General features: G+C 34.5%; 1 protein-coding gene across 4 annotated transcripts in view; it reads left to right on the top strand.

Annotated features, from left to right (window-relative positions):
* The window catches only part of ROCK2 (Rho associated coiled-coil containing protein kinase 2), a 144,120-nt gene that overhangs the window by 115,014 nt on the left and 6,903 nt on the right, over positions 1-22,203 (top strand). For 3 of the 4 annotated variants that reach the window (XM_055327197.1, XM_055327198.1, XM_055327196.1), the window contains 14 exons: positions 145-305; positions 688-872; positions 7,024-7,093; positions 7,807-7,910; positions 8,069-8,255; positions 11,062-11,155; positions 11,252-11,346; positions 12,150-12,329; positions 12,512-12,680; positions 14,822-14,892; positions 15,909-15,997; positions 16,449-16,527; positions 17,761-18,022; positions 18,109-18,322. In XM_055327197.1, coding sequence (XP_055183172.1) covers positions 145-305; positions 688-872; positions 7,024-7,093; positions 7,807-7,910; positions 8,069-8,255; positions 11,062-11,155; positions 11,252-11,346; positions 12,150-12,329; positions 12,512-12,680; positions 14,822-14,892; positions 15,909-15,997; positions 16,449-16,527; positions 17,761-18,022; positions 18,109-18,322 — 1,960 coding nt within the window. Of the gene's footprint in view, positions 1-144; positions 306-687; positions 873-7,023; positions 7,094-7,806; positions 7,911-8,068; positions 8,256-11,061; positions 11,156-11,251; positions 11,347-12,149; positions 12,330-12,511; positions 12,681-14,821; positions 14,893-15,908; positions 15,998-16,448; positions 16,528-17,760; positions 18,023-18,108; positions 18,323-19,105; positions 19,282-22,203 lie in introns of all 4 variants that reach the window. The other variant, XR_008664714.1, reaches the window with a different exon arrangement.

The raw sequence follows: 22,203 nt of genomic DNA, 5'->3' as shown, positions 1-22,203 counted from the left end.
GGGTGATGAAAATATTAAATTGGAAATTTTAAAAATGTTTTTAAGCTAGCATCATTTACTATAATTTTTATAGCACTGTGCCATGTATTTCATATGCTTCTTTTGTTTGTGGATTCATGATTGTGTCCATTTTTGTGGCAATAGAAATGGAGAAGAAGCTCTCAGAGGAAAGGACGTTAAAACAGAAGGTGGAGAATCTATTGCTGGAAGCTGAGAAAAGATGCTCTTTATTCGACTGTGACCTCAAGCAGTCACAGCAGAAAATAAATGAACTCCTTAAACAGAAAGATGTGCTAAATGAGGATGTGAGTATAAAGTTTAATAATAAGTAATAATAGACCTGTGTACTGAAATCATAGTCAACGTAGGTTTATCTGTAATGATGGTTTCATAATTAAAAATTTTTTTCTTATAAAATAGCTTTCTATGATGTTTAATTTTACTGAATTTAGCTGATATGCCCAATGATGAATCACAATTAAAAAATTTTAAAGTTATTTTTTACCTTAAAGACTATATTTTATTTAAAAATGAGGACATCAGAAGTACAAAAATACTTTACCATGCAATAAATTAACTGCCTAAGGGCAGAAGTCTGTTTTGCATGATCATATTTGCTACAAGCTTCATTGATAAGAGCGATCAAATAATGACTTATATTTTACTAAGTAGACCTTTATTTTTTAGGTTAGAAACTTGACATTAAAAATAGAGCAGGAAACTCAGAAGCGCTGCCTTACACAAAATGACTTGAAGATGCAAACACAGCAAGTTAACACACTAAAAATGTCAGAAAAACAGTTAAAACAAGAGAATAATCATCTCATGGAAATGAAAATGAGCTTGGAAAAGCAGAATGCTGAACTTCGGAAGTAAGTAAATTGAGACAAAGTTTTATTAATATGTACAACTATCTGTATGTAAATTACCTTAATTTTTATTTACCTGGGGATTTTCTTTTGGTCATGTCATATTCTTGACCACATTTGCTCTATTTTTCTGTATAATTAATGTATGGAGTGCCACTGTCCTCCTTCAAGAAGATTATATTTACTTCCCCAACGATTGTTTACTACTTCTACATATAATGATACAATGTTGCTGTTGGAGTAGAAGAAACTGACATTTTCACTTCAAGCTCTTAAGAGTCTTCACACTTTTTCCATGTGCTTTTTTGTTTGTTCCTTCAGTTTCTGGGACTTGGAAATGTTTGATTATTAGCAAACACCATACAAATTTTTAAATCATTTTTTATGTTATACTTTAGTAGTCTGTTTTATTTGCTTAGAAAATAGAAAACATAGTTTAGAATCCTTTGAAGTGTACAATAAATATACTGTTAAAGTTTGTCCCATTCGGTCATTAGTAGTAGAATCACTTTTTCCCAGTCATGATCAAAGGTCATTTTGAATCCCAGTTATTTGGAAAGAGCATAGGCTTTGGATATAGATTGAGGTATGAATTCTAGTCTCATTCCTTACTAGCTGACCAACATTGGGCAAAATATTTAACCTCTCTGAGCCTTTTATCTTTTTTTTTTTTTTTTTTTAAGATTTGTTTATGGGATCCCTGGGTGGCGCAGCGGTTTGGCGCCTGCCTTTGGCTCAGGGCGCGATCCTGGAGACCCGGGATCGAATCCCATATCAGGTTCCCGGTGCATGGATCCTGCTTCTCCCTCTGCCTGTGTCTCTGCCTCTCTCTCTCTCTGTGACTATCATGAATAAATAAATTAAAAAAAAAAAAGTCAAAAAAAAGAAAAGATTTGTTTATTTATTTTAGACCCAGAGAACATGAGTTGGGAGGAGCGGATCAGAGGGAGAATATACTCAAGCAGATTCTACACTGAGTACAGAGCCCCAATGCATGGCTCAGTCCCATGAACCCAAGGTCATATCCTGAGCCGAAATCAGGAGTTGGATACTTAACTAACTGAGCTATCCAGGCACCCCCTCTTTGAGCCTTTTATCATAAGACCTACAAAAAGGGGTAGTAAGAGCTTCCTTGTTAGGCATTCTGGAAGGATAACAATGATTTATTTACAGCATCTAGCACATAATAAACAGTAAGGGCCATTACTAGTACAGCTATTACTGTTAATACTACTGTCCTACTACAACTGTTCCTCTCTTATCATCATTGCTTGCTTTTTACATACCTATGACAGATCAGTAAACTTGATACTACTTAGGAAAGGATGGTCAAGCATTCCTGTATTGACACTATCTAGGAAAGGATGTTCAAAAAGATTTTGTTCTTTTTGCCGATCTGTTGCCTGGGTAAGCCTAGACTCTTAAACTTGATGAGATTTCAACTTTTGAAAATTAGAACTTGAAACTTGAATGATATTTTGATATCTTTATTTTATCTTTTGTTTTGTTTTCCTATATATTAGCTTTATTATTCTCGTATTTTAGACCTAGCTTTTTCCATTTAACAGAAAACATCTTTCAAGAAGGACAAATAATCCTAGAGATATATTTTATAACTTCATTTATTTGGAGAGCCTCTGATTTGACTTTTCTAGACCCCAATTTCAGAAAGTACCCTAAGTTCTGGGTTAGAATTCATTGGCCCAGTTCTGATCAAGAATACAAGCAAGCTGTGTATCCTTAAAACAACTTGACTGAATAGATATTCTCCATAGTATCTCTAGTATCCATAGTATCTATTTCTGACCATAGTGGTTATATGAATGTAAGAGCAGATTAAACATCTAGATTCTTTCCTCTCTTGTTCTAATTATACTGTTTATACCAAATTTATAGTACTTAGTATATATGCCCCTTGTTTTCTTTGCAGGTACATATGGATCTGTTGTTTCTTAATCCCTAAGTTCCTAAACCTTTCTCTTGAAAGAACTCAAATTTGCTGTCTTAACCTAGTACATTTTAAGTTCACTGAAAGGCAACCATCTTTTTTTTTTTTTTGCAACCATCTTTTTTTATGTTTTGTTCTCTTCAACCCCTGATTAATGTCTTCTACATAGTATATTCTCAAATGTTGCATGAATGAAACCTTACCTGTAATGTATAAGGCACTCATAGTCACTGTGGGAGATTCAAAGATGAATCAGGTACATTTCCTACCTTTAAGAATCTTAGGGATCCCTGGGTGGCGCAGCGGTTTGGTGCCTGCCTTTGGCCCAGGGCGCGATCCTGGAGACCCGGGATCGAATCCCACGTCGGGCTCCCGGTGCATGGAGCCTGTTTCTCCCTCTGCCTGTGTCTCTGCCCCCCCCCCCCATCATGAATAAATAATAAAAAAAAATTAAAAAAAAAAGAATCTTAGTAGCATTTTATCAGAAGTCACTCCTTAGGGAGAGGTAAGATGGGTACATAAGTAATTGGAATACCAGGATAAAGTAATATATACACGCCATGGGAATTTACATATGAAATACTATGTAGGCTTGTATTTGAAAATGGTTAACATATATATCTTTTCTTCTTTCCAAAATTCCAATAAAACTTTAGTAAAGGAGTTTTTTAAATGCGTAAATCCATATCAAGAGTTACAATGGGTTGGAAGAGAAGAAGTTTATTTCGTTAATGAGGTAGTAGCAAGTGGAAACCTCACTAATGATGTAGAGCAAAGGAAGCAACAGCCAGGAATATATGTGAAATAGGATATTAGTGGAGAAGAAAATGTTTCAGTATTCAAGTACCTTGAAGGGGTGGAGTAAGATGTGATGCTATAAATGGAATAATCTGCTGGTCCTACTCTTCCTACCAGCCCTTACAGAAATGTCTCAGGCTAGGCACTACCACTACTTGGGTTCCTACAAAGCAGTCCTTCAAAAAAGTTAGGTTTACCCTCTGTAGGTTATGGAGTCAAGTTATTCTTATTTTGCCTTTTAGGGGTCTCTGCTTAATGCTGGCTTTTTAAGCTCTCATCTTAAAATGAAACTTACCAGTTAGAAAAACTCTTCCAGGGATCCCTGGGTGGCTCAGTGGTTTGGCGCCTGCCTTTGGCCCAGGGCGCGATCCTGGAGTTCCGGGATCGAGTCCCGCATCGGGCTCCCGGCATGGAGCCTGCTTCTCCCTCTGCCTGTGTCTCTGCCTGCCTCTCTCTCTCTCTCTCTCTCTCTCTCTCTCATAAATAAATAAATAAATAAATAAATAAATAAATAAATAAATAAATCTTTAAAAAAAAAAAGAAAACCTCTTCCACATGCATAGAGATTGTTATTTCTATCTCTTCATTTGTAAGTGAATAACCAAATATCACTAGGCATTTAGGGATAGCCTGAACAGTACTAAAGAAAAAGAGTATGATAAAAAGGAAACACACCCCCAGATGAAAAATATGTCAGGGAAGAAGAGAAATTAACAAATAAAAGGCATAATTTTTTTTAATAAATTAATTTTTTATTGGTGTTCAATTTACCAACATACAGAATAACACCCAGTGCTCATCCCGTCAAGTGTCCCCCTCAGTGCCTGTCACCCATTCACCCCCACCCCCCTGGCATAATTTTTTTAAAAAGCCTACTGGTAATAATTAGTATTGATCAAAACTTCTAAGAGATATTATTTCCATTAAACAAGAACCTGGAATAATGCAAAAAGGGCAGCCAGAATAGGAAGAGTTGACAAAGATGAAAAAATTCAAAGAAATTTCATCAAACGTAGAACAAGAGGAAATTACATGGAAGATATGAGGGAAATAGATAAGACAAAAGGAACTGTCCCAGGAGTTTGACACCAGATGAAGTCTAGAGAAACTGAGGTGGAGGAAGTTATTAAAGAAATAATAGAAAACTGTTTCCCATAGCTTATAGAGAAGTCTTTAGATTGAAGGACTCAGCAGAAAATAAATGAAAAAAGACTCACTTTTAGAAATGTTCTCATGAAATTTCAAAAATAAGAGGATGGGACTTTTCCAGTTCTCATCACCAACTGGGGAGGTTGTGGCTTATGGTTGATGGAGTAGGAAGTGAGGTGTGGTTATGTGGCTAAAGCCAGTGATACAACTATATTACAGGGGTTTGGGGAGAGGTTAGGGTTGTTAAAAGCTGATTTCCTATTCTGGCAGCAGAGAATTGATAAAAAAATATTTTAAATTTATATCCAGAAATAAGCTGAGACATGGAGGTAACCGTCAAAAGAACAAAACGCAGAAATGGAACAAAGTAAAATCCTCTAGGGGTATAGGATTAGGGTGTTAAGAGGTGTGGATAAGTAGACTGCTACCTTTGCTACCTTTCATTATAATTTTTTCTGTGCTATCTGTACTATTTAATTGTAACCATGTGCATATTATGTGTTTTTTTTTTAAGATTTTATTTATTTATTCCTGAGAGACACACACAGACAGACAGAGAGAGAGAGAGAGAGGCAGAGACACAGGCAGAGGGAGAAGCAGGATTCATGCAGGGAGCCCGACGCGGGACTTGATCCTGGGTCTCCAGAATCAGGCCCTGGGCTGAAGGCAGCGCTAAACTGCTGAGCCACCCGGGCTGCCCTGTGTGGTATTTTTTGAAAAATACTTTTTTAAAATACCTGATAAATGTTAGATTTTTAAAGTTGTATATAAATGAATGCTAGCAGTTTTTCACGATCATGATATTAAAAGTATACTGGGTTTTGCTACAAATCGGTTTAGCTGATAATGATGAGATCATTTTAAAAATTGACCTTTTGGGGTGCCTGGGTGGCTCAGTGCTTGAGTATCTGCCTTTGGCTCAGGTTGTGACATGGGGATCCTGGGATCAAGTCCCACATCAGGCTCCCTGGGTGGAGCCTGCTTTTCCCTCTGTCTATGTCTGCCTTTCTCTCTGTGTCTCTAATGAGTAAATAAAATCTATAAATAAATAAATAAATAAATAAATAAATAAATAAATAAATAAATAAATAAATATTGACCTTTTATATATTATTAATTAGCATTATTCACATTTTTGACTCAAAAATAAGAATCATTTTTAATAGTACACACCTAAATAATAAAATACAGATATAACACAGATAAGTGATATTGAGTGATAACTTTTTAAAAAAAATATTTTATCTATTTATTCATGAGAGACAGAGAGAGAGACAGACACAGGCAGAGGGAGAAGCAGGCTCCATGCAGGGAGCCAGATGTGGGACTCAATCCTGAGACTGCAGGATCACACCCCGGGCCAAAGACAGGCACTAAACCGCTGAGCCACCTGGGCTGCCCACTTACTTTTTTTTTATAGTTTTATTTTATATTATTTTTTAAGATTGTATTTATTTATTTGAGAGAGAGCACACAAAGGGAGAGGGAGAAGCAGATTCTCTTCTGACCAGGGAGCCTGATGCGGAACTCGATCCCAGGACCTGGGGTTCATGACCTGGGCCAAAGGCAGATGCTTAACTGAGCCACCCAGGTGCTCCTAATTTTATTTCTTTATTGAAGATGAATATACATACAGGAAAAAAAAAACACAAATATAGAGCTCAGTGAATTTTTACAAAATGTACAGATCTGTGCAGTTATTATCTACATATGAACATGAAAATAAGCACTCCTTCCACTCTCTTGTCATTTTTCACTCATCCTAAGATTACTAATTCTGAGATGCTCTTAATTCTCCTACTTGGTTGGTAGAAATGGCTGATCCCATCAAATGTTTGAGAATATATAATTTAGTATCACTGCTTTAATCACTCTGATTTTAAGACCCCTTTATACTCTGAAAAATTATCAAGAGCCCCCCAAATTTTTGTTTATGTGAGTTATATCTAATGATATTTTTTGTGTTAGAAATTAAAACAAAATTTTAAAACACAAGAGCATACAAACACTAATTTCATTCATTATCTGTTGGAATGATGACATAATTATATAACTTCAAGAAAAGTCCATACACACTAGTGAGAGAATGGGAATTCAAGACAAAACAACACAGTAATGGTTAGTATTATGAAAATAATTTGACCTTTTAGGTTTTTTAAGGACCTGGGGATGCCCAGTTGTGCCTTAGGCCACATTTCAAGAGTTGCTGGTTTATTATGCGTGTAGCTTATTTGAACCTTTGCTGCAATGTCCCCACAGAGAACGTCAAGATGCAGATGGGCAAATGAAAGAACTTCAGGATCAGCTTGAAGCAGAGCAGTATTTCTCAGTAAGTTCCAGATACATTAATTTGAAAATTATTGTGTTTATAGAATGTAAATTTTTTTGCTGTAGAACTAGGGAAATAATTTTTGTCTTTAGAATAGATTCTTACAGCCAACACTAGACAGAGATTTGGATAAGATGTTTTGTACCACACAATTCATATAAAAAGAGATAACTGGGCAGATGACGATAGCTTAACAGAAATCTATCATCATTGTTAGAAAAATGGTCCTAAGCACATACCCTATGAAGGTGATTCAAAAAAGATTGCTTTCTGAGGTAGAATTTTCATAGAGAAAGAAAATTGTCATTTAAATGTTTGTACTTTTTCAGATCGGTTTTAAGATATGAAGTAATAATGTCACCTGTGTTTCATTTAAGCCAACAAAATTTTCTTGTCTAAATTAGTAATATTTTTCTTTGCCTCTTTATTTATCCTACCAATCTCTGTTTAATGAGAAACTTCAATCTGATATCTAGTTGAAAATCAAGCTTCTAAAATATTAGTGTAACTTTTACTAGTTAATAGGTTGATTACCAGAAAAGTTCATTCAACTATTAATTTGCTCAAGGGCCCAACATTACTCACTATTCAGGAACATATTTGTATGTGTCCAACTTGACTGTTTGTCTGGATAGACTGTGAATGTAGAAATAGAATCAATGATGATGACGATAGTGGCAATGATAAGTTTCTGTTCCTGTTTTGCTATTTAGACCCTCTATAAAACTCAGGTGAGGGAGCTTAAAGAAGAATGTGAAGAAAAGACCAAACTTTGTAAAGAATTACAGCAGAAGAAACAGGAATTACAGGAAGAAAGGTAAAGACAAGTTCCTTATCTCTTTTGTTCATTGTCATGTGCTTTTCTAGAATAGTGCCTGCTGTACTCCAAGTAAGAATTTGATGAAGTGCATTAGACAAAACCTTTGACTTTCTAGTGAAAATTGATTATTAAAATGATGTATCACTAAAATGTAGGGATTCCTTGGCTGCTCAACTGGAGATCACCTTGACCAAAGCAGATTCTGAGCAGCTGGCTCGTTCAATTGCTGAAGAGCAGTATTCTGATTTGGAAAAAGAGAAAATTATGAAGGAGCTTGAGATCAAAGAGATGATGGCTAGACACAAACAGGAACTCACTGAAAAAGATGCTACAATTGCATCTGTAAGTAAAATTTTAAGTTCTTTTTTGGTTTTAATTAAATTACTAGATCATCAGTCTTCCTTAAAAGCACTAGGGAAATACTACAGATAGAAATGAAAAATCTTAAAAAAAAAAAAAAAAGAAATGAAAAATCTTATATGCTGGCCATAGAATTTTGAATCCACTGGACCATTAGCTTCTCAGAGTTTGGCAGAAAGAGGCTCAAAAAAGAACTGCTTCCAGTGGCTCTACCTGGTGGTAAATTCAGAGTGAAAGACCTAAATACCAAACGCAGGATTAGTATGTCTTTTTTTTTTTTTTTTTGGTTAAAGTTTAGTTGAAAAGAATCTTGAAATGACCATGAAGGTTACTCTTATGCAGGTTGAAAAAATTGTAATGAAAATTTCAAAAGAGAAGTAAATGCCAAGTAATTGAATTTGTCATTAAATTGCTATAGTGGTTAAAAAGTGTGGTATTAGAATAAGGATATTTAATCCTGTTCAGTGGAGATGAGTAGGGAGGCCAGAACCAGATTCATGCATGTACAGGAATGTGGTATATGATAGTAGTGGTAATAATAGACACACTGGTGGGAAAGGATTCAGGTGTAATAAATGGTTTGGGATGACTCTACCTTTTTTTTTTTTTAAATAAAGATTTTATTTATTTATTCATGAGAGACAAGAGAGAGGCGGAGACCTAGGCAGAGGGAGAAGCCGACTCCCTGCAGGGAGCTCAATGCAAGACTCGATCCCAGAACCACACCCTGAGCAAAGGCAGATGCTCAACCACTGAGCCACCCAGGCATCCCTGATGACTCTGTTCTTATATAGAGAAGAAAAAAGATCCTTACCTTTTCCAACTAACAAAAATACATTTTAGCTATCTTAAAGACCCAAATATGAAAAAGAAAAATTTTAATTAGAACGAAATCCAAAACTTACGATAACAGAAGACAACAAACAAATTATAAGGAGAAGATATTTGTAATGTATTCATTAAACAAGGGACTAGTATCAGGAACACATGTGGCACTCCTTCAAGCTCACTAAGAAAAAGTTAAACAATCCAGAAAACTGGCCAAAAGAGAAAACCCTAAAAACATAGGCAGATGCTTAACGTAACTACTCTTTAAGAAGGGCTAGATAAGGGGATCCCTGGGTGGCGCAGCGGTTTAGCACCTGCCTTTGGCCCAGGGCGCGATCCTGGAGACCCGGGATCGAGTCCCACGTCGGGCTCCCGGTGCATGGAGCCTGCTTCTCCCTCTGCCTGTGTCTCTGCCTCTCTCTCTCTCTCTGTGTGACTATCATAAATAAATAAAAATTTAAAAAAATTTAAAAAGAAAAAAAAAGAAGAAGGGCTAGATAAAGTAACTTTGAAATACCATTTCATACTCATTACAATGGCAAAATTCAGTATCTGGCTAATTTCAAGTGTTCGAAGGATATATGGGAAATGACATTCTCATTCTCATACAACTATGAGGAGTGTAGATGCAGTATGGCATAGTACAGTAAGTAGTATGGCAATTTTTAATACTTATTATTTTAAGTACTTTAAATATCCCAAATATGACAGTTTAAATATTCACATAATCCAAAGAAAGTCTATGTTAAGATAAATATGCTGGAGAAATTAAGGCATAATTTTCATAGCAGCGTATATGTTTATAATAGCAAAAATTCAAATGTTTTATATACAGATGAATGAGTGGATCATTGATAGAGGTAGTAGATGGAACTACTGTATCAGTTAAAATGAATTAATTAGGTCTTTATATGTCAACAGTTTTTTTTAAATTTATTTTTATTATTTTTTTAAGATTTTATTTATTTATTCATGAGAGACACACACAGAGAGAGGGAGGCAGAGACACAGGCAGAGGGAGAAACAGGCTCCATGCAAGGAGCCCGATGTGGGACTCGATTCCGGGACTCCAGGATCACGCCCTGGGCCAAAGGCAGGCGCTAAACCGCTGAGCCACCGAGGGATCCCCTGTCAACAGGTTAATTTTAATACAATGTCCAGTGAAGGCAGATACAGAAAGATATAGTGTGATACTTATGGACAATTTAAAATCACATAAAACGACACTACACATACTGTTTTATGTTTTTGCAACAAAAGTATATAATCACATATGGGAAGGATGAACACATAATTCTCAATACAATTTATTTTGGGTGAGAAGAGTAGGAGTAGGATTTGGAGAGAATAAACAAGGATGTCAGCTGCTTTAGTAAAATTTTGTTTTAAAATGTTCTGAAAGAAATACTACCATTTTAAAATTTGTTTATTCTGCATGATAAAATGCGGAGCTTTGTTAAAATGTTTGTTTGTTTTTAGTTTATTAAATATTTTTCTCATTAAAAATGCTGCTAAGGGGCACCTGGGTGGCTCAGTGGTTGAGTGTCTGCCTTTGGCTTAGGTCGTGATCCTCAGGCTTCTGGGATTGAGTCCTGCATTGGGCTCCCTGCAGGGAGCCCCTGCCTCTCCCTTTGCCTATGTCTCTGCCTCTCTCTCCTTCTGTGTGTCTCATGAGTAAATAAATAAAATCTTAAAAAAAAAAAAAATGTTGCTAAGGGTTTTTGAGAGAAGGGGCAGGTTTTGGCTTCCTGTGGTGCACTTGAAATCCAAAATGGTTAGCGAAATTCTCCTCAGGGGTGAAGTTCCATAAGGTTCCAAAAAGCAACAAAGTATAGAAATAGATGTGCTTAGAAAAATAAGAGTTTTAGCAGCATTCTGGTCTCTTTTCCTTTTGAAAGATTGCTTTATAACATAGACCTTGTAAATTGGGATATGATTTTTTTCCACTTAAACTTTTTAGCTTGAAGAAACGAATAGGACACTAACTAGTGATGTTGCCAATCTTGCAAATGAGAAAGAAGAATTAAATAACAAATTGAAAGATGCACAAGAACGTATGTATTAACAAAGAATAAGTTTATTTGAAATATGCTTAATGTTTTGTCATTTGCTATAGTTATTAATATAATCTTGACATTTCCCTGTTTCAGAGCTGTCACGGCTGAAGGATGAGGAGATCAGTGCAGCTGCTATTAAAGCACAGTTTGAGAAGCAGCTGCTCACAGAGAGAACACTGAAAACTCAAGTAGGTGTGATAAACTCTAAAGAGGTTTTTGAAATTCTTTTTCATTTTCCTCTTTACATTTTACTTCCAGAATTGCAGACTGTAGCAGACATTGAGTATATTGGTATTTGTGAACTATCCTTGATTTTTGCCTAGTTGAGAGCAGCTAGATTTGGTTAACATTGTCTAGTTCAATGTTTACTCCAGGTTTCCTTAATTTTTCCATATGAAATCACTTTTCCTCTTAGTTTTATATTGTCATCTGGTAAATTTTTCTGCTTTTAAGAAATACGGAGAGTGAACATTTGCTGACAGCCTGAAAAAGGGTTAGCCTGAAAAAGGGTTAGTCTGTAAAGGCACCTTTGATTATTGACCATCCTTCTGCCAACTCTATGGTAGTATACAGCATGAATCTTTGTGGGTCCAGATGCTCAGTTCTCTGGTTGGACATACTGTTTTTTACTAATCTGATGCCAATGCAAAATTCTCTTCCTCCAGGATAAAAGTGGATCTGCTTCAGAAAAGTCTCTCTTGGAACTAAAAACTCAAAAGTAATAGAAAGTGACATCAGATCCAACCTGTAAACATTTTAAATTACATTTCTCAGAAAACATGAGTGAAAGCTAATTAAGGTTGGAGAAGGATAAGGAGTAAGGAAGGAGTGTATAATTTAATACAGACAGTGTTTCTCTGTTGCTCTGTGTGCTCTGTGTGTGTAGGGAAGGACATTATTAGTGGTCATATAACTTGCTCTTGATGATCTACCAAGAACCGTCAATATGCTTTATTTTACGTGACTACATGCTTATTTTTATGTTTTTAAGGCTGTGAATAAGTTGGCTGAGATCATGAATCGAAAAGAACCTGTCAAGCGTGGTAGTGACACTGATGTGCGGAGAAAAGAGAAAGAAAATCGGAAGCTACATATGGAGCTTAAATCTGAACGTGAAAAACTGACCCAGCAGATGATCAAGTACCAGAAAGAACTGAATGAAATGCAGGCTGTAAGAATACTTTTTGGACTCTAGATTGAAGATTTCCTTTTAAGAAGTAGAAGTATTTTTATGTTTGCATATATTTTATTGGTTTTAGAACATTTCTATTACTTCATAATTGTTATTGAATTAAACAAAAATTATGAGGTATATGGCATGCAAATAATTTAATGTAATTTAATCTCTTGTAGCAAATAGCTGAAGAGAGCCAGATTCGAATTGAACTGCAGATGACACTGGACAGTAAAGATAGTGACATTGAGCAGCTGCGGTCACAGCTCCAGGCTTTGCATATTGGTCTGGATAGTTCCAGTATAGGCAGTGGACCGGGGGACGCTGAGGCAGATGATGGGTTTCCAGGTACAGATTTATTTTCAGGTCTTATGTTATTTTTATTAAAAGCCTTTGTCTTAAATATAAAGCAGTTGATTATGTTATGCCCTGAGATTGACTGCTCCTGAGAAAAATATTTGTCATTTCTTTAAGAAAAAACATACTCCTCGGAGTGGGGATTCAAACGATTGTTTAAACTTACATTATTTATTGATTTTTGACAAAAATTCTTGTAAAAAATTGCTAAAGAAAATTCCACATATTTAGTTACCTAAATTAGCTCTTTATATGCTATAGGTAGCTCTTTTTTCAAATTTTTATTTTATTTTCTCTTAACTTCTTTTGCATTCTTACTTCCTTTTATGTTGGGTGTTTAGTTCATATTACTCAATCACGCACTATGGAATCCATGTCATTCACCTACCAGCGTTCCTCTACTTCTCTCAATATTGCCACTAAGCCTTCCAGTTCTCATATGCTTCTTGACTCTGATTCTGACTCAGAAGAAGAATCTTTGCCTTACTTACCTATTTCATCGGAACCTAATGGTACAGGTGATATCCTGAAAATCTTTCACCTTTGGGGTTTTCCCCATTACCTTTAATTTCAGTCCTTTTGCAAATTTTTTGTAACATTAACTAATATTCACTAACTCTAACAAATTGTTCTGACCTCAGTTAAAAGGAAAATGCTGCATGAACAAAAAATTTTTTAAAGGTATTAGCACCTGGCATTGCTGTTACATTTGATAGACTTATTTTGTCAACACTGTCATTTAAGAGCATATGGTTTTACTGCCTGTATAATCCATCTTTAGCCAATAAGAAATTCTTTCTGAAGTTTCATATATTAAGAGTGACAGTACAAAAAGCATGTAGACTGTTTGAGAGGATGTGTGGGATGTATATAGGTTTTCACTAAGTGCTTAGCTAGTCAGCATTGTGTTAGGCTTTAAAAGAGAGTTCAAGACAGTTTGTCGCAGTCTTTGCCCTGAAAGGACTTAGAGTTTAAATGAGGAAACTAGATGGAAAACAAAATTACTGTTTAACTTACAAGTCCATGTAAGTACGGATCACATCTAATGGAAATGCTACAGGAAATTAGTATATGACCAGTTGAATGTAAGGTAATTTAGTCTCTTACTAATTGAATACAAAGTGAATTAGCTATAGTTATTTACATAGTTGTCACCTTTCTCGGGTATATAGCAACATATAATAACCAATCACATTGAAGTTTTAGATTTTAGCAATAAAATTGAGTCTATTCATTTTGTTGGAGATCATCTAATTCAGTCCCTTAAGTTGGTGTAGGACCATGTCCAGCCAGTTATTTTATATAGGCTGTTTTTAATGACAGCATTTCTGTTCATAGTCTAGAAGGTCGTTGATGAGAGAGAATAGGTTCTGGAGTCAGTTGCATACCTGCGTGACCTTCCTGTGGTGTTGTGAGGATTAAAGAAAATTGATGTAAAGCATCTAGCACAGTTCATAAGTGATTATTAGACTAACCTCCAGAAATACTTGTTGCACCTAATTATTTCATTGAATGATATTGATCGAATGCCATTGGAACAAATTCTGAGGATTCAGGCAGTTTTCTTTGTTGAACTAGAATTTTCTGATTTTGCTATTTTGGAATTTAGAAATATTTTTATTACATTGCTACTCATTAACCAAATTTGATCTGTAATTTACACAATTTTATTTCATTTTATTTTAGCCATTTAAAAATTCATTTTCTCTGAACACATAAATCACTCACTTAAAATGTTTTCAAAGATACATATGCACTATATCTATAATTAGGCCTCTGCCAAAAGGAAAAAGAGTTCTAATACAGGTGTACTAGTGAGAATAGAGAACTACTTCTCTTTCTTGTACCTTTTTCCTGAACTTTGCAGATGCATGAATTTAATCAGCAGGGGGCATTTGACTTTATAAACTATAGATTATGTATTCTCAATGTGCTATAACCTGGATTTTGTTTGGCATTCCATAACTTGCTTATACTGATCCTGCATTATTATAGCCTAGATAATGTATAATGATAAATTCTGAAGGGTATATCTGATTTGTTCTGTGATTTTTATATTAAAATTTTATTAAATTCCTCATTTTCTTTGAAGAATTGTTAAATTTATCCTCATATCTTCTGCTTATTTATAGAATCAAGACTAGAAGGATGGCTTTCATTGCCTTTACGAAACAACACTAAGAAATTTGGATGGACTAAAAAGGTAATTGGTACTTTTGAATATGGTTCTTTTACTTTGCTTTTGGATTAGCTATAGCCATTTTATATTTGTAGTTATAAGATATATATAACTAGAACTTTTAGACACATAAAGCTTTGCACTTCCTGATTTGGAATGATGTGATTTTTTGTTTTAATGTATCTTTGCGAAAAAGAACAAAAATCAAAAAAAACTATCATCATTAATGTGTTGTTAATAATAAAACAGGTTTTAGTGTTAGGAAAAACAAAAGCCTATTGGCCTTGGTGTTTTGCCCTTTCATTGGGAAAACAACTGTAGGTATGACAGACCTACTAATTTCTTTTCCTCTGTTACTAGAGTTATCGATATTATGATGTTCATTTTTGGTAAATGTCTTTGCCTGTTTTCAAGATGCTGTAACAAAATAGACTGGGTGGTGTATGAAGAATAGAAATTTATTTCTCACAGCTCTGGGAACTGGAAGTCAAGAGCAGGATGCCAAATGGTTCTGGGGAAGGACCTCTATCAGGTTTAGACTTCTTGCTGTGTTCTCACATGAGGAAAGGGGCTAGGGATCTCTCTTGAGCTCTTTTTATAAGGATACTAATCCCATTCAGGAGGTCTGTCCTGGCAATGGCCTATTCGTTTGCCTTCCAAAGGCCCCTCCCACTAATACCATCTCATTAGGTGTTAGGGTTTAACATAAAAAATTTGGGAGGAACACATTCAAGCCATAGCAATAAGGTTACCTTTGTTATTGGATTTTGAAGCAGTCAGTCCAAAAAATATTTGAATTCATCCCCTTCCCAATTTGCTTATTTATAATGTATGCAAACTGAATTTATTGTTATTTTAAGGAAGACTTTTCTCAGGTTATGTTGAGAACTTCTTAGTTATTTAACTTAGGTATTTTATATGATTTTTATTGCTATAGAATTTATTTTCAAAGAAAATATTTTCAAAGAATTTATTTTCAAAGAAAATAAAGATATATATTAATTTTAGTCATTAATTCCTTCCCTCCCTCTCTTTAACAGTATGTGATTGTAAGCAGTAAGAAGATTCTTTTCTATGACAGCGAACAAGATAAAGAACAATCTAATCCTTACATGGTTTTAGATATAGAGTAAGTGTTTTTATTAGAATATTTGGAAACTTTCTCTTTTAAAGTATAGGAGAGTGATGTGACCTTTTTTTGTCAAATTAGTGCTATTTATTAGTCATGTAGTATCTAGATAGGTAGATATGCACTTACAGTATAAGTCCTACTATACTGTTGTTACATTTTCTTATCTTTGCTTCATAGAGATGAAAGTCTGGGATACAAAGTTAGTTAAAACATCTTAATATTTCATGGGTCTTTAGTATGTTGTTCTCTGAAACTAATTAGAAAATTTCTGATTTCCTGGAAATACTCATAATCTCAAGTTGTATTTGGATTAATAGAACCAAGTTATCTTTGACCCTTCTAACATGGGTCAGAGTAGTCAGTTTTGACTTCTAACAGAAGTATAGGATAACTCATGTAATTTGATCCTTTGGTAATATTTTATTCCTTTATTAAAAATCTTTTATAGCAAATTATTTCATGTCCGACCAGTTACACAGACAGATGTATATAGAGCAGATGCTAAAGATATTCCAAGGATATTTCAGGTAAATAACTTTATTTTGTTTTTAGTTGATTGAATTTATTTTGGTTTTTTCACCTTTAGACTAAGGTTCTCAGTATGATAAGACATATCAAATTTCTTTATTCTTGGGCCTTCTTTAGATTACCTTTCAGTTTTAGTCCTGTTTAAAGGTCATTTGTATTTCTATATCTTTCATACTACTTTCTTTTTTTGGATACAACTTCATTCTTCTCTCCATTTTACTTTTGAAATCTAGGGTGTTTATATCATGTTTCTGGCCTTTGCTGTCCTTTAATTCAAGGTGTGTTATGATATTTATTTTATTTTATTATTTTTTAAGGTATTTTATTTTTATGTCATCTCTCCACCCAACATGGAGCTTGAACTTACAACCCCAAGATCAAGAGTCACAGGCTTACCAACTGAGCCAGCCAGGCCACCCCTATTGGGACATTTTTAAAGCATGAACTTTCTCTTCTGTTTCTGATTTTACACTCAGCTCTCTAGAAAGTTAAAACAGTTGCTTGTGAAGTTAAATTCTGTACCCAGTAGCCCTTCTACTTCCAGTTTAAAGGGAAGCCAAATTCTTCCCTGTTCTACTTCCATTTTAAAATTAGTCAAACCAACAATTAGTTATTGAGTTCCTTCCAAATAAAAGCCATTTTGCTTGGAGTACTGTGGGAGAGTTGGCCACTGATTTTCTAATGCTTATGATGTTTATTTGGAGTGTATTATACGTCCTTTTCTCTTCCTCACTTCTCCAAATATATATCTTTCCATTAAAGCTGTGTTTGCAGTTATTACCCACCTGTCTGTTTTTGAGACTTGTAAAGCATTAATTTGTATAATTACCACATCTTTTTGGGAGATTGTTTTGAATACACCCTTCGAGAAAAATGTTCTAATACCCATCAATTAAAAATTTACCTTTTGACCTATTCTGATAAAATACTATACTATAAAATACTGATAAAATACTATACTAAAATATAGTAAGGTATCACAGAAAAAATAAGGAAATAAGGAGGCACATTTGAACAAGATAGGTTTTTTTCTGAAATGTGAGCCAAGTGACTTAACTATCCAATGACTTTTCTCATAAAAGTTCTTAGAACCTACTAATATTTAAACATCAAATGCATTTTCTTCTCATTGAATGATCTGGCTAATTCTATTTTATTTACACTGTAAAAATTGTTACTACATAGAAAATGATTTATTAACAATCACTCGTTATTCTTTTTGCTATCTGTAGATTCTGTACGCCAATGAAGGAGAAAGTAAGAAGGAACAAGAATTTCCAGTGGAGCCAGTAGGAGAAAAATCAAATTATATTTGCCATAAAGGACATGAATTTATTCCTACTCTGTATCATTTCCCAACCAACTGTGAGGCTTGTATGAAGCCATTGTGGCATATGTTTAAACCTCCTCCTGCTTTAGAATGCCGGCGCTGCCATATTAAATGTCATAAAGATCACATGGACAAAAAGGAGGAGATTATAGCACCTTGCAAGGGTAAATAGTAATTAACTTGCTCCATCAATATTATTTATGTTCAGATCAATTTAAACATGTTAATTTTTTCTAATATTTCTTTATAGTTTATTGTGATATTTCGACGGCAAAGAATCTATTGTTGTTAGCAAATTCTACAGAAGAGCAGCAGAAGTGGGTTAGTCGGTTGGTGAAAAAGATTCCTAAAAAGCCTCCAGCTCCAGACCCTTTTGCACGGTCATCACCTAGAACTTCAATGAAGATACAACAAAACCAGTCTATTAGACGGCCAAGTCGACAGCTTGCCCCAAACAAACCAAGGTAATAAATCAAAATGTGATTAAAAATTAGTGTCTTTTAAAATATTTTGCTATTTATGTTCAATTACAAATTTTCCTAATTGTAGTGTTCCTTTGTTTGGTATGTTAATGAACCATGGAAAACCAAATGTTTGAAACTGTGTGTGTGTCTCATTGATTCAGTTGAATATAGTATAAATCTGTTTGCTAAATCATACACATATATTAAATTCAACCACAATATATAAAGGGTTCATTTTTGTCATGTTTATGTATATAATAAAAATATTTTAAGATTTTATAAGCACACCGACTAATGGTTTAGTTAGATGATGTACACAAAGACTTAAAAATGTCAGATGCACACATTGGTTTTAATACTGCAAACCTCTTAAACCTCTTTTATGTTAGATGACTTGGGAAGTAGGACCAAAACCTTCTAAAATCTTAATTCACATCTATAAATTTAGAATAACTTGTTTCTGATTTAAAGAGCAGTAAAGATCAATCTTAAAAATGCAGATATTAACTAATGGGTAAAGTGGGCATTCCTTGTATTTGAGGTGGTTGGGGCTAGGCAGTAATAAATCCTGAGATAATGATGAATGCACGTTTTCATATGGCTGCATTATAGTAATTAATTCTTGATTCAGAATAACCATTTCTTGGCTTACTAGCTACTATAGCATTTGTAAATACTACTTACTATTCATTGAAATGACCCTGAAGATTGAGTTTAGTTAAAGGATAAAGTGTGTAAGATCAGGTGTCTAATTTCAGGTATCCTTTTTGTTCCCTAACACAGGACCTTCAGTATATGAATAATGATGTGCATTGGCTGTATTATCAGAAATCTTTTCATTCTAACCACAAACATCTTATATGAAACTTTTCTTGAAACTATTATCTCAAGGAAGTAATTTAGAATGACAAAGGTAGAATTGGTGTGTCAGCAGTGAAAATGTTGAATTTTTCTGTGAGGTATGAGAAAACTAAATACTATAAAATTAGTGATTTTATGAGAGTAATTAAGCTGAAGAAACTCAAAGAATTCAAAGACACTGAAGGTTATTCTGTGTGCCATGCGCAAAACACCTAAAAGTTTAAATTTCTGTTATTAGTATTGTGGAACTATTAATGCACAGATGCCCTGCTATTGTAATAGCTCGCACTGTCTAGTGCTTTATAGCTTCCAGAGTGCTTCCATAATCTGTTCTCTCATTCAACTTTCTGCATATTCTGTCATTTGATCTTGAAAATATTCCTGTAGAGTAGAATAGAAGATATTACTATCTTTCTTTTTGATTGAGACTCTACAAGGGCAAATAATTTCAGATTCAGGATTGTAAGAACTCCAGTCCTTTAATACATTTTACTCTTTGGTACTGTTGGATAAGTTAATAATTTCACTGCTTGTGATAACACATAGAATTCGTTCATGAAGCGGATTTCACACTAAGTGAGGCATGTTTTCACTTACCTAACAGTTTTCATGCTCACTGACTTATACTTTGTTATCCCCTTCTTCCCCAGTTTAGCATTTTGGTCTATTGGAGGCACATTTACTTTTTATTTTTGTTGCTTTTTGTCTTGTTTTAGTTCTGGCCCTGCCCTTCGAATCATTCTTCATTGATTTTTTAATACATTTTGCATAGCAACAGTAAGTAATAGGGATTTTTTTTGTCTTAACAACTATGCATGTAGATTAAAACTCATACCAAAACTGACTATAAAATGTTTAGGGTATTATGTGAACATCTTTTGTCTAACATACTCTGAAACTTTAAGCATAAAGATGGGCACATTTAAGATGCAATTTTGCATTTCATTATTTGTCTGCAGCATTATTTCCATTGTCTTTAACGTCTGTGACTTCATTGCTTCATTAATTCCTTAAGTTTTGTCTGTCTGTCTTACATGAATCACTGTATGGTTTGCATTTCGAGTGTCACATTTTAAGAGTAGCATATACAAATTGGAGAATATACAGAAAAGAATAACGGAGTAGTGGGTCATTTGAAAGTGTAGCAAGTGAGGGAACTAAGGATATTGTTTGGAAGAACAGGAGCTTGTAGGATGGGAGATTGTAAACAGCAGTAAAGATTTAGAGGACTTTTCTGTAGGTGATGTACTAGAATAAGAACAAGCAGAGAGGCACATTTATAACTCAGCAAAGGAAAAGTATCAGGCAGTCACAGATTTCCAAAATTGGAAGACTTGGCTTGCTCTAGAATAGTGAGTGCCTTGTTACTGCCAGTGTTAGTACCTGATTCAGGTGACTGCTTGGTGACTCTAGGGAAAAGTACCCTCCCCAATTTGTCATGTGTATGTAGTCTAACAGAGAACTGCATGGCTCTGGAGTATAGTCAAGCATTGGACTTGATGGCCATTAACATTCCTATAGACAAATGGGTAGAGCTGTGAAAGGATCATCCAGGAACACCTAGGAACTGCATTTCTGGTCGATATCAGCAGTAATTTATTATCTAGCTCTTTGTTTGTATTAATCTGGCTTTAGTTGAACTAACTTACATGGTGTCTTTCTTAAGACAAATGTCTGACTTTGTTAGATATCATCAAAATCTCAAATATATGTATATTTATAATATACACTAAAACATAATACCTATAAGTAATCATCTGATTTTTTTTTTTTTTAACTTTTCCTCAGTGTTTGTCTTTGTTAATGACCACAGCATTACATTTTTTTTTCTTTTGGCTTTTGTGACATTCCTGGTTCTGATTCTCATCTTAACTCTTTGCAGTGCTTCCCCTTTTCTGTAGGAGAGTGTTTTAAAGTGATAGCTATTAGGCAAGTGTTAGCTAGTATTATAGAAGACAACATTTTTGAGGGCAGGTTATATGCCAGACACTCAGCTCTGAGCTTTAAGTGTACTAAATTATTTATCCTCAGAGCCACCCTGTGATTTAGCTCTTAATGTCTCCATATAACAGACATGGAGACTAAGGCACAGAAGCGCTGTGTATCTGAGGTCGCACACCAAATAAGCAGCAAAGCCATGAGTTCAGATTGAGTTCCAGATCCTGCATCCTCAGCTATATAATACTGCACTGCCTCACGGTGATACAAATAGAAATGAATTGACAGTTTATAAAACATAATGTGTAGAAATGCTGTTCCAGAGGAATGTTTTCTTAGTAATTTTGAATTAAAAAAACAATGCTAGAAATGTAGAGAATTTGTGAATAAAATGTTGATTTGTGATAAAGGTAATTTGGAGAGATTCTTAGTTTGTTCCGAAGTAGGATACAGAATGCTGGTCTCTGCTAAGGACATTTCTCTTTAATTATTTTTCTTTTAAAGGTCTCCTTTAAAATGTAATATTTAAGCTACACAGGAAAGTATAAAGCAAAATGTAACAAACACTCATTTACCCAGTTTTAAGATATAAAGCATTGCCAACACAGTTAAAACTTGGGGGTTGGGGGAGCTCTTATGCTATCATTATTTATTTATTGTAGGGGAGGGGCAGAGGGAGGGAGAGAGAGGATTTTAAGCAGGCCTTACACCCAGTGCAGAGCCCGATGTGGGGCTTGATCTCATGACCTGAGCTGAAACCAAGAGTCGGATGCTCAACAAACTGAGCCACCCAGGCTTTGCCACATTAGCATTATTTTAATTTTGTTCTTTTCCATTTATAGATATTAGAAAATTAACAGACTAATTATTTGGGTAAAAATGAAAAAGATATGCACAACTTGAAGTGTTAAAAATAAATCTATGAAATGAAGTAGAAAATAGGTGAATATGTATCTGATCTTGGATTGGAGAACTTCCTAAGAGTAAAAGCAAAGAAAGAAAGTGATTGAGTAACCAAAAATTAAAGACTTGTAAATTTTAAAAACAGCATGTATTTGCAATGTGTATGAGAAAGATGGGTA

This window comes from Nyctereutes procyonoides, unplaced genomic scaffold (genome assembly GCF_905146905.1).
Source record: "Nyctereutes procyonoides isolate TBG_1078 unplaced genomic scaffold, NYPRO_anot_genome, whole genome shotgun sequence".
In the NCBI taxonomy this organism is placed as follows: domain Eukaryota; kingdom Metazoa; phylum Chordata; class Mammalia; order Carnivora; family Canidae; genus Nyctereutes; species Nyctereutes procyonoides.
Note: the sequence above shows the minus strand (reverse complement) of the source record. Positions and strands in the feature narration are given on the sequence as shown.